Genomic DNA, 12646 nt, shown 5'->3' with positions numbered 1-12646 from the left:
GCTCCAGTTAATCAATGACCAGTAATAGAAAGTGACCCTAATCACTGTACATAAGCCACTGACAATTCCTCTACCTATCACTGTCTTACAGAGTTGTTTTTATAACAATAATCAAATCAATCAATTGATTAATTACCTGTAATCTCAGTTCTTCCATCCTTTAAATAAAGTAAAGGTTAATGATGTCAGAATTAGCCCTGAGATAAAGACATCACAGTCTATTGTGGTTTACGTTTCTAGATGTTGCATTACTAAACTTTCCTCTTTCTTGTGCCTACATGTACTTCCTGTCTCACAGACCGATCAAACCGACAGACATCCTCCCCCCGGAGAGAGGCCACGAGGTTGCAAAGGAGCTTGGGATTCCTTACTACGAGACCAGCATCGTCGCCCAGTTTGGAGTCAAAGATGTGTTTGACAATGCCATCCGAGCCGCCCTCATCTCCCGCCGTCACCTGCAGTTCTGGAAGTCTCACCTGAAAAAAGTCCAGAGGCCCCTTCTGCAGGCGCCTTTTCTGCCTCCTCGCCCGCCTCGCCCCATCGTGGGCATCCCAGACCCCCCTCCCGCAGACGGCGAGGGCCCCGATTCTCTTTTCTGCCTGCCGCTGTGTGCAGATGTTCTCTTCCTCCTGCAGGGCGGCACCACTCGCGTCTTTGCACACAAAGTCTATCTGGCCACTTCCTGCTCCAAGTTCTACGACCTCTTCACCCTTGATATTGGTGGATCCTGTGCAGGCCTGCGGGCGGAGGAACAAGAGAACAAGGAGAACTTGGAGATTGCGGAGGAAGACGAGCAGAGCAGGAGGGGAGCCAAGGAGCAGGCCGGGCGCACTAAGAGCCTGGACATTGATAAAGACGGAGTTGATGGAGGAGTGCGGGGCCTGAATCGACCCCAGCTGCTCCAGCAGGGCTCTTTGAGGACTTCCCAGAGTGATAATGCACTCCCATCTCGGGCTCTGTACTCCCTGGGAGCACTAGGGACTGGGCGAGCGCTTTCTGGATGGGGGAGGGGCTTCTTGAGTGTGTGTCTGGAGCATGTTGATGATCCCATGACCGGACGACCACGACTCATGACTGTCGTAGCCATGGATGCACTTATACAGGAAGAACCGTTCAAGGTGATGGACTTAGAACAACAAGATTACTAAAAAATAACTTCAATCTGTTGATGTGAAAACACAGCTGACCTCTGGATTTGCTGTTTTCAGGCGGTGCTTCAGTACCTGTACACAGGCAGTCTGGACGAGGGCAGAGGCGATCTGATGCAGGTGGCGACCATCGCAGAGCTTCTCGAGGTGTTTGACCTGCGCATGATGGTGGCCAACGTCCTCAACAGAGAGAGCTTCATGAACCAGGAGATCACTAAGGCTTTCCACGTCCGCAGGGCCAACCGCATCAAGGAGTGTCTCAATAAAGGGACCTTTGCTGGTAAACTACAAACCAAACATTCAGTGCCTCGTTGATTTTTATAGTTGTTTCACTGTAGAGGTTTTTCCATGTATGCATCAGTAGGTATTTGTGTGTTAAGTATGTGCATGCGTGCGTGGGTGTGCTTGTGTGTAAGTGAGATTGGGAGTAGTAGAGAAAGACAGTCTCTGGAAATGTACTCTGTGTACATTTCTTCACGTGTTTTTCACTGAATATTTGCTATAAAATTTGCATTCTGTATGTTGTGGTTTCTCTGTTTTATGTCATCAAGCGATTTGATGATTTGTGTCAGTCTGCCCGGTTGTCTTGTGTGCTTCCTGTGTCTTGTGTCTGTGTTGTTGTCCGTCTGTCCCCCTGAACTGTTTTGTATGCATGTTGTCATTTGCAGCCAGTGCCCAGCATCTGCTGTCTCTGAACAAAGCCTGTCTCACATTCACCCCTCTCTGTACTTTCTCTGTTGTTTTTATGATGAGAGAAATAGGGAGTTTAAAAGGCATTTTAGAGAGTGTACCAATATTTGTAATAATCAGATCTACTTTATCTTATTTATTTTGCAAGAATTAAACTAAAGTTAGATGCGTTTTAGATTCAGATGTAGCCCATTACAACACTATTACACTGACAAGCTTGCCGTCTTCCCGGTCAACACTTCCCTACTAAAGCTCTCGTCCACTCCGGATGTTCCCCCTGACCGCCCACCCTGCGTCTGCTCTCCTTCCCTTACTCTGTGTCAAAAACCGTTCTGTCCTTCTGTCAATTTATCTCTCTGTCTGTCTACCTGTGTCTATGTCTCTGTGTGTCTGTCTGTCCCTCTGTCTGCCTCTGTGTGTGTGTGTGTGTCTGCCTTGTCTGTCTGTTTCCCCCCTCTGTAGCTTGGGCTTCTGTGGCACTCCACGAGATGAATGCTCTTTTCCCACCCCGGTTTTAGATGTGGTGTTCCGGCTGGACGATGGCTGCCTCCCGGCCCACAAGCCCCTGCTCATCTCCAGCTGCAACTGGATGGCGGCCATGTTCCGCGGCTCCTTCATGGAGAGCTACATCGAGGAGGTGAGATCAGACATACTGTGGTTGAAAGAGCTCATAGTGGTGACCTAATCACACACCTGTACTTAGCATGTTTCATCATGATAAAATAAGCTGTAAATTAGACAAATATAAGTGGGTTACTTAGATAAGCGTCACAGTACTCGAAGTAAGCCCAGGTAATTCAGTTTTTCCAGGTCAGCATTCCTCATGTAGCATATCTGGTTACATCAGGTGTACTCTCACCTGAGGTTCAGCTTCTGGTCGCCTGGTGCTCTATCAGGGGCAGCGACTGTGACCTAACTAGAGAGGAAGTTCATGTCACTGGCTGTCTTGAAGTCGGCTCTCCCCGGACTGTGTTGCAGAACCAGATCCCCTGCGGTTCGGTTACTTTCAAGGTCAGCAGGCTTAGGTTACGTAGATTCAGGCCCTCAGAAGGATTGGAAGTAACCCTTACAAACACACGCAGAGGGACGGGCAATGATTAAAAATGTTGTAAATCCAGTCCTGGTGAAAAGTGCAGAGTAATAGAAGGACTTTCAGGAAAGAAAGTAGACTATTGTTGTGTTTCCTCGTGGATAGCCTGGATTTTAATCCTGAAAACACCATGTAAGTTGGTGTGAAACACGCCATTGCAGCTATTGTGGATGGTGGTGAAAAACAGGACATCAGCCTCACTGAGGGGGCACAGTGTTGCTGTTGGTGGGCTGCCGGTGTCTATGGTTACTCTAAACAGATCATCCTAGTGACTAAAGGGGTATTGTTTGTGGCATGAAGCTGGCAAGGCAGAGAGGGCAGGTGCCCTGAAGACAAAGACTCAAAGGCTGATGCTAATGGAGCTGACAGCATTTATGTTTATGAGCAAGAGGGAATTGATTGTCAATATATGTGCATTTTTCCTTAAAAGCTCTGCAGTGCTAATTAAAGTGAATTAAAATGCTTTTGTCAGCATTAAGCAGGCAAAGATGCAGCTCATCAAGAGTTACTAATGTACCCATTGAATCATCAGAATTGCCATGTCATTGGGCGACTATCTATCTTGGTTGTTTAAGGGGCAGTGCCAGAAATGCTTGCTTAAACACTTAATAAATAGAGCTCTTAAAACAAAACAGCCTCACACAGTTGCGCAACCTTGACACAGCAGATGGTCTCGTTCTGCTCGGTTATCTAAAAGAGAATCAGTCCTGGGGACGTATTGAGAGCTGCGTGTGATGGAGATTTACAAAAAGTATAAATGTGACAGTTATAAGATGAGATCGGGTAGATCAGAGTGACAAGTAAATATTGTTTTTACACTTCCATTAGAATCATAACACGATTATGTGAACATCGTTCCACCCTTATTTGAAGGATACACGTTGAAGCAACCTAACCGGTCTCACCTTGTCCATTTCAAACTGAGTGTGTTTCTGTCAGTCAAGCAGATGTTCAACATAATAAAAAACACTGATGGTTTATATATAAACACTCTAAATACTGATATTATCATATGACAACTGACCTCTATATTCGAGCCTCTAACTATATCTGTCAGAGAAGCATGTGATCAGTCTGTGTTGTTTTATTTTCATACTCATGTCACACTTCACATTATTTTTAGGCTCACACAGTGTTCATGCTGTTGTCTGATAACATGATTATTTTAGTTTTGTGAAAAAAGCACTCAGATATGTGTTACATCATCATTATTGTTTGTTGCATTATTTGTATTACGTAAGTTAGAAACTTTATTAAAAATAAAAATAAATAGAAAATGATACAAAGGCAAATTATTTAGAAGCAACATTATAGACATTTATTAAATTAATTACTAAATAAGTTGTTATGGATGGTGCGGTATCCGAGCACCATGAGTCAAAGACATGCCTTCGGGTTTGCTGTCTTTGTGGGCAGTTAAACATACTGCTGAATGTGTGATGGTACACCCCTGGATTAGGTTCTAGGTGTGTGTCTGTTGTTTTGAGTTCATCATGTGAGTGTGCATCAAAAACTCAGACCTGTTGCACTGCTGTCTCATTGGTAGAAGAACTTATTTAAAGAGCAGCTCCAGTCATGTTTGAAGACATATAAAAATGCTCTGCTTAAAATAATACATTGTGTCTGATATGTTTTTTCTGCAAAATATGTTTAATTACCTTCTAAAAATCATCCCAAGGCATCTCCTCCTTCTCCCTCATTAAAAACTCCTGAATCTGCATAGGCCCCACCCACAATGCAATTTTCAACCGCCCCTTCCGTCGCGAAAACCAAACACGTCTCTGCCATCGTTTAGTGGCAACTTGTTGAAACTTAGCTAGCTTGAAAAGTAGTAATTAGTAGGAGTAACGTAAACGTTAGTAGTCAGTAGTGAGTTTGCAAAAATTACGATTACGGTTACAGCTGGCTCGCGCATCGGCAAAGTGGTTGCCATAGGTTACACATAATGATATGCATAGCATCACCCCGTCCTTTAATGGGATTGGCTCCTTAGGTTTGTGACGTCTCAAACCTGCCAATCTGAAAATGTGTTGTTCAGCTTGTCCTTGGTGCACTGCAGTTTAAAACAGACAGGCCCAGCCGTGGAGATGACTGCTTATGTTGTCCCTGATACTGTATGGAGATGTTTACAAAGTGAAGCTCTTAATTTTCACTGGAGGGTTTTAACCATAAGTCCTACAGGGTCTGATATGTCATTTACATCGATTCTTCATTGCAGTTATAGGTTTACAAGTAAGAAAAACTTGCACTAAACTATTAATTTAATTGACCTCCAGGCCAGCAGACTGAGGGGGCAACAGAACAGGTGTCAGTACACCAGCTGATCTTATCTATAAACGTCCTGTCACTGTGAACGTATCCACTCATTAATGCTTCCTGGCTCCAGCTGGGTCTTTAAGCACCAGAGACCACCCTCGTCTCGGCGTTGTGACTTTTTTAGTCATAACGAGAGGTAACACCAAGCTGACATTCTCTTAATTGGAGGCTGAAGAGCGGCTCAGTGGGTTCGCTCGGAGAGCTCCTGCAGGGGTCAGGTCATTGCTCTCATCATCTAACGGGCTTCCGTCTTTTCAGAGCTTCAGCTGCATCACCTGGTGCTGAATGGCTGCTGGTCTGCCTAACAGTAATGAGGCACATTAAAAGGTCTTGCTCAGTAGTATGCATGTATTTTTTTTTATCTACCTAAAGTGTAAAGCTATGCTACAGTAAGACGCAGCGTGAGCAGTGCCTTTGGTGTAGTTCAGGTCCGACTACAGTCAACAGGTCTGACTGATGGAATAGCGACATCTTGAGGCCACTGCAGGTGTAATTTATGTAATTAAAGGAGCATAATCTGACTGAATCTGGGGGTCTCTTGTTAAAAGAGTTGGTATCTGCATGTAGTTGTGATAGACATTCAGGCTGGACATCAGTCCTCAGCATAGCAGGGGTGCCTGTGTGTGATTTGGGGTCTTTAGTATTAGCCATACTGTTTCCATTAGACTAATATAGCATAAGAACTATATATTATGTTGTATCTTAACACACATGTACAAGTGCTAGAGGTGCACACATTTTATGTTAGTATGATATTATAAACTCATGTAGATACTCCTTTATTTTCTTTAGCCTGTTAAACATGTTTATTTTAGTCTGTTGATTCTGCTATTGACTCTCAGTCCATCATTTCTCATCTGTTTCCTTTGCTCTTGATCTTGTCTTCCTCCAGGTGCCCATTCCTAACACCAGTACGGCTTGTATGCGTGGCGTGTTGGAGTTTCTGTACTGCGGTCTGCTGACGCCCTGTCCTGGTCTGGAGCCAATGGAGCTGATTGTTTTGGCCAATCGTCTCTGTTTGCCACGTCTTGTCGCCCTCACAGGTAAATACACTGCCTGAGTATTTCAGAATATGCTTTAATGCTTCTGATAGTGCTTTATCTGTGACTAAGCTTTTATCAGGTCAGGTTAATATTGACATCATTCTTTATATTTTGTGCGTCTTCAGAACAGCACGCTGTGGATGAGCTTCTGCAGTTGGCGGTGAAAGGAGGCGACGTTGATGGACAGGTGTTGGCCTACCTGGAGGTTGCACAGGTCTGTTCATTATCTTTGAATGATAATTCTTTATGTTTTTATTTTAAGGATAATTTCCAAGTATTTTCACAATGATGAATAGCTATCCACAACATGTTAAATTAAATAAAATTGTGTCACTTTTTGTCTCTGATTTCACCTTTTAACAGTTTTCTTGCCTTTCTCTTTTCTCAGCTGCAACTCATCTCATATCTTCTCTCATATTCTTTTGCAGTTCCACAATGCCAAGCAACTATCAGCCTGGTGTCTCCATCACATCTGCACTAATTACAACAGCATCTGCCGCAAGTTTCCCAAAGACATGAAAGCCATGTCTCCAGGTACAAGCCTCTCTTGGCCCTGATAATCTGCCTGTCCCAAACCACTTTTCAGACATGCAGCTCACCCTGCAGTAAAACTACTTTGAACAAATCATCAATCACCTGTCATTTTTGTTTCCCTCTCTGTAGAAAACCAGAGGCACTTTGAGAAGCAGCGCTGGCCTCCTGTGTGGTTCCTGAAAGAGGAGGACCGCTACCTGCGCTCTCAGAAGGAGCGCGAGCGTGAGGAGGAGATCTTGCGCAAGCAACACACCAAACGGGGCTGGTGTTTCTGGAGACACCCGTCCTCCTCTCCACACGTCTCCTAAACAGGCGTCTTCCACTGACTTCTTCATCCTGACCTGGGTCATCCCGTCCAGGATACCTAACTTCCTGTACCGCATAAAGAGGAGGAGGTCGGCTTTGAACCGTCTATCAGTGGAGGAATGACTCTCAGTGCGAGTACGCCTGAGTGTGGGCATGTTTGGGGGAATGTATGTGCCTCTTTATAATTGTGGGTGACTTCATGAGTGCATTTTCTTGTGTGACAAGTGTAGACTTAACTGAAGGGTATGTGCGTGCGTGTGTGAGCGTATGTTTGCGGTTTTATGATTGAGTGATGCTTCCGAGTTGAGTGCTTCCCAGACGCCCTGATTTGAAAGGGCGTTGCAGTGCAGCCCCCTCGTCCCCTCCACCAGAGCTCCGTCCTTCCACCAGCACTCACAGCGTCCCAGCCTTTGAGTGATTGGACTGGGCGCAAGGGCTCTCTATCTCTCTCAGTCTCCATCCTTCACATTGACCTTAATGACTATTACACATTGACCACTGCAGCTCCTCTCGGGGGGAGGGGGGGCTTACCTCTGCCTTCACTTCTACGCAGACTGTTAGCTTGCACACGCAGCCTCGTGCAAAAGATCCACCCCTCCAAAACCAGCTCTGGAATCCCAGGAATGGACACTATTAATTTGATATAATTTGAACTTTTTATATGTTTTTAGCGAAACAGGTTCGCTAATCCAAGGAAGTGTTGAGGACTTGCTGTTGCATCCGCAAAGATGGGACTGTTCTAGAGCCTAAGGCAACCTTAAAACCATTAGCAAGTAAGGACACTCCATCAGGGGGCTTAATCATAGCTATTAGCCACCAGTCTAGTATTGATGTGGTCCTTGGTGTCTGTCATGCACCCTTGCACCCCACCCCCTTTTTCATGCACACCACACGTGCAACAAAGCAAAACAAAAGCTCTCCTTGATGAGTCGGATTCACCAAACTGCACTTCAGAGACATTCAAAGTGACCACTCGGTGATGGGGGGGGCAACCAGGGCTAGCCTTACTTGATACCTCTGCCACGGAGGAATGATGGGTACAGTATTAACTAATGCGCTTGTAACGTCCATGACCACTAGGCTGTGTTGAAGCACCTCAGCCAGCCTGCCTTTACACCCCTACAAACACTAGGGGCAGCACAGCTCAGGGCCCCAGCACTAACCCTCTCACAGTTTTTACGTCTGAGATGTCGTCACTCTCGTTTCAGTTATTAAGAACACTATTATAACTTCAATTCTTGCAAGGTGTAAAGCACCATCGCAGTGTGTGTTTTTTTGTGCATTTAAGAACTAGCCTCTTGATTTTCATCTAATTCTAAATACCAAAGCTGTGATTCTTTTGATCGCTCTCTCTCTTCCTCGCTTTCTTCGTTTCTGTTTCCCTGTTTTTCTTTGGAGGAAAGAGGGAGAGGAAGTGGGCTGTGGGAGAAGAGGGAAGTATAACATGGTGATTGAATCCCTCCTTGTGGTGGTGTTAGTGCGTGGCGTTAGGAGAAAGGTGTCTCTGCTGGACATTGCCTTCCGTTCCTCTGGCTGGAATTGAAACATGGTGCTTACGACACAGTAAGAAAGTGTCCACATGAACACACAGCAAACATCGTCACAGTCGAATCGTCCGTCTAGTTCTTCAGTGTTTACCTGCAGAAATGTATAAATTTAACACATGAGCATTTTTTGAAACCTTAACTTTTCTTCTCTGTATGCTAACAGTCTGTAACAGGTCATGATAGGTCACTGCTTTTCAGAATGTGTAGATTTACATACAGTTGTTACAACCTTGTTATGTCTTTTGCTGCTTTTGTATTCAGAATCTGTTCTGCTTCCTCGTTAACCAGGAGAATATGATTACTTTAGATTGAATTTGCAGTTGTGAGCGTTGTCTCTAATGACGAACAGCTTGATATATATAACTGCATATGAGAACAAATCAGATTTCCCCGTCAAGGGTGCTAATTCCTTTGGGCTCCAGGGCCGAATGTGAAAACGAGACGTTGTGGTGATGAGTTTCTATTAGCACGTCGTTCTATTTGTGGGTTTGCGCCCCTCAGCTTTTTACCCAGGCAAACTGTAGGAGCCAGAGAGATCGTGTGAGACGTGTGGCGCGCTCTGCCGTTGTCCACGGGTGGTGTGTTAAAGTCATCGTCAGCCACCAAAATAGAAGTCAGATCGGATCCCACGAGACCCAAGTGAGAATTGAGCCGATTCCTCTCTGAAAAGAGTGAGCGTGAACACGTTTCAGTCGGCGTTACATGTAACCTACATAGTTTGGAATAAATCCCCCAAAATGTAAACGCTTTGGGAGTTTAGGAAGCTGGGGGACAGTTTTTGATGGACTTCCATGGCCTCTTTTTTTAGTCCCTATAGATCGTATGGCTATTAGATTTGTCTTGTTAATAGTTGGTTTGACCCATTAAGCCTCTTCTCTCGGTCCATGTGCCTTATAGTTGGACAAAACTGAACTCTAGTTTTGGGATTTTAGCAGAATCTCAGTTCAAAGCTGCAGACGGGTTCTGCGGTGCTTCATATGAGGAAGAGGGTAGATAATGGCCGTGATGATATTAAAACTGTAGGATTGATTATGGTGTTGCTGCACTCTCAGCCATTGTCCTTTCTTGAGGGGATGTTTGAGCCAGACTCTTTCAGCCTCCTGCTGTTTCTCATGCAGATAAACGGCCTTGTATTAATCTCTTAAACGAGTGTAGTACAGCTGGTGTGTCTAATCATATGGCCTTTGATTAATATTTTCTTGATTGTTAATTATTTGGATGTAGAAAGACTCACGTCATCGTGATTGTGAGGTAGTGATAAAATGAACAGGTTGATTCCTGTGTTGTAACTTTAAAACCACTGACTTTGAATATAAGCAAAGCTTTCTAAGGAGCACTGGCTGGCCTGTGTGCTGGGAGGGGGCAACCACTTTTGGAGCGTGGTTAATTTGCATGGTGGCCTAACTTTTGTCATTATAATGACACTTGGTGTTGGAATGCACTTTCTTTTTTTGTCGATGACTTTACCTTCCTGTGCTTAGCATGAAATGTTCCCTGTGTAAGATTGTTTTTTAAACATGATGATTGTAGCACGATGTTTCCACTTAAATTTCCCCACCACTTCTTTAAGGTCTACAGTTGGCACTGAACCCCACAGTAGCTCTCTTGTTGCTATGTGGCTTTATGCACAACTCAGTTCTACGACATTAGCTCAGCACAGCTTACGGTAGCATCACTAAATATACAGCTTTTGAATAACATGCTGGGATATTCTGCAGACACTTGTTGCTGCTGTGCAGTGTTACAGCTGTCCTTTTTTTGCTGTTACTGTAGTTAATACAATCAATCAAGCTTATTCTTGTGGTTTTTAAGATTTTGGGAGCAGGAAATAAAACTAAGAAGCCTAAAAAGAAAATTCAAAAAAATCTCCTCAATGACAAAAAGCCTTTGAATGGTTGAAGCATGATGCATGTTTCTGCACAGGCTTCTGTTTATACAGCAAGGTTTCTTAACCTTGGGTTTAGGACCCTGTCTTAGGTCACATGTATGCAATTGGGGTCATGGGAAATTTTCTTAAACTGAACTATAAAATTAATCAAGTATTGCAGGTTTAAATATATAATAACTGCTATAATATGTATTAGATTATCAGGGTACTTTGGGTTCAAAACAACTTGAGTTCTCTCTCATTTTAAAGCTGCAAAATTCAGAATTCACACCCAGAGGGAGAGCTGGAAATGCAAAATGAAACCCTTTTATTCAGCCCTCAATATTTGCTCCACACTGACCCCTGCAGGCTAAAGTTACATCCTGCTGTAGGATGAAGAGCTGTGGTGTTAGTTTGGATTGTATTGTTCTATTTTAGCACACCTTTGTCACTGTCACATCCTCCTTATTTAGCCTTTCCTCCTTCTTAGCAGGCCTGCCTCTCCTCTTTTAAACGTGAGAGAACACCTTGTTTGTAGTCGTTGGTGTCTCCTCTCCTGTGCCTTCAGTGAAACCTCACTCTTTCGGCTCTGCACAGGCTGACGTCTCTGCACCTGCAACCTCCTGGTCTCCAAATAAAGATGAGCAAGCCAAGAAATACACACACACGTGAGCACAGAAATGACAGTAGGCAGCTTTTCTTTCATCATTAATGTTAGCATTGTTACTGGCTGTAGGGGGAACTTCCAATATGAAGCTTTATTAGTGCAGCATGCAATGTCATCTACGCTAAAGCTACGCAACAAAAAAAACAACTAAGAAATGACCAAGAAACCCAGCAAACCAGCAGTTTTCAAATGTTTTCGCACTCTTTTTGGTGCCTGCACTTTCTATTATGTAGCCTAATACAACTTTTTTAATAGTAGGATGAGTCTTTATACTTACCAGTGTTTGTGCTCAAAGTGAAATATCTTCCACTCTCTCATGATCTCTCTCTCAAATTCAGTAGTACGCCCTTTTGCTTCCACTATTTCGCTGCAAATTACTATAAAGACTTTATGCAACGATGCATAAAGTCGGTGTATTCTATGTTGGGGAACAGCATCTGTGAACTACTGGTTGAATTAAAGGAAAATATTAGCTGTAACAACTAAATATATGATGCTTTAATGATTATAGTTGTTATCCAAAGTACAGTGTTGTAAATTTGATCCCAGCTCAAAATAACCTCTGACCTTCTAACTGCTCAGCACACTATATCTCTGAGTAAGCAGGTGTATACAGAGGCGTGTATGCACAGAGAGAGAGCGTGTATACACACAGACATGGTGTGATTAACCCCTGCTCTATGCTGTACTTAAGTGGATCGTATATACTGTATAGTATTGTTATGCACTTTTGTTTCCATTGACTCATATGAGTTTTTATTAACATTATTACTGCTCATGTTATTCTGTGTATTACAATAAAAGGCTAAAGAAAAGAGCACACCACACTCACGAACTATTAAGGGCTTTCAAGAAAATGTACAACAATCAGAATGTTTTGCTGCTGTTGCAAAAAAAAAAAAAAAAGTTTTGAAACTAAAAATTTGTAATATTTTTGAACCACTGTGATTTGTACAAAAAACATAAAAAAAACAAAAGTAGAAAAAATGTTTTTCTTTTTTGCCATTTCAGTATTTTGATGTTTGACATGGATTTTATTAAAACTCTTAATCTTTTGAACTCGTCTCACACGTTTGTTATTGTGTGCTTGTATTATATCATGGACTTTTACGGACTAGTAGACCATACTACTGATATCTTCTTTGTTCCAGGTAGGGTTACTCATACATTTTATTTAGAAATTGTAAAAACGATTATATCCATAGTTGCATAAGTGCAGAAAGGCACACAAGAATGACTGCAGCACTATAATGCAGAAATGTTAATTGTTCAGTGCTAAAAAGTGCTGCATACAGCAAAACAAATACAGACAACTATAAAATGAAACTTATTTTTTAATCCTGGATACACACTATATTATTTGATACACTTCCTAATGATTTATTCTTTTCATCTTATTAAAATCATTGGTTTCAGGAAGGCTTACTTAAAAATGCTC

At 43.1% G+C, this 12646-nt stretch overlaps 1 protein-coding gene across 4 annotated transcripts in view; it reads left to right on the top strand.

Annotated features, from left to right (window-relative positions):
- rhobtb4 (Rho related BTB domain containing 4) overlaps positions 1 to 12276 on the top strand; it is a 40411-nt gene extending 28135 nt beyond the window's left edge. For all 4 annotated transcript variants that reach the window (XM_069682522.1, XM_069682521.1, XM_069682523.1 and 1 more), the window contains 7 exons: positions 299 to 1118; positions 1209 to 1428; positions 2357 to 2475; positions 6137 to 6287; positions 6413 to 6501; positions 6716 to 6821; positions 6951 to 12276. In XM_069682522.1, coding sequence (XP_069538623.1) covers positions 299 to 1118; positions 1209 to 1428; positions 2357 to 2475; positions 6137 to 6287; positions 6413 to 6501; positions 6716 to 6821; positions 6951 to 7129 — 1684 coding nt within the window. In that variant the 3' untranslated portion in view covers positions 7130 to 12276. The remainder of the gene's footprint in view (positions 1 to 298; positions 1119 to 1208; positions 1429 to 2356; positions 2476 to 6136; positions 6288 to 6412; positions 6502 to 6715; positions 6822 to 6950) is intronic.
- The last annotated feature ends 370 nt before the right edge of the window (positions 12277 to 12646 follow it).

This window comes from Semicossyphus pulcher, unplaced genomic scaffold (assembly GCF_022749685.1).
Source record: "Semicossyphus pulcher isolate SPU_LCO1_2020_fin unplaced genomic scaffold, fSemPul1.0.p SCAF_6, whole genome shotgun sequence".
Taxonomy (NCBI): Eukaryota; Metazoa; Chordata; class Actinopteri; order Labriformes; family Labridae; genus Semicossyphus; species Semicossyphus pulcher.
Note: the sequence above shows the minus strand (reverse complement) of the source record. Positions and strands in the feature narration are given on the sequence as shown.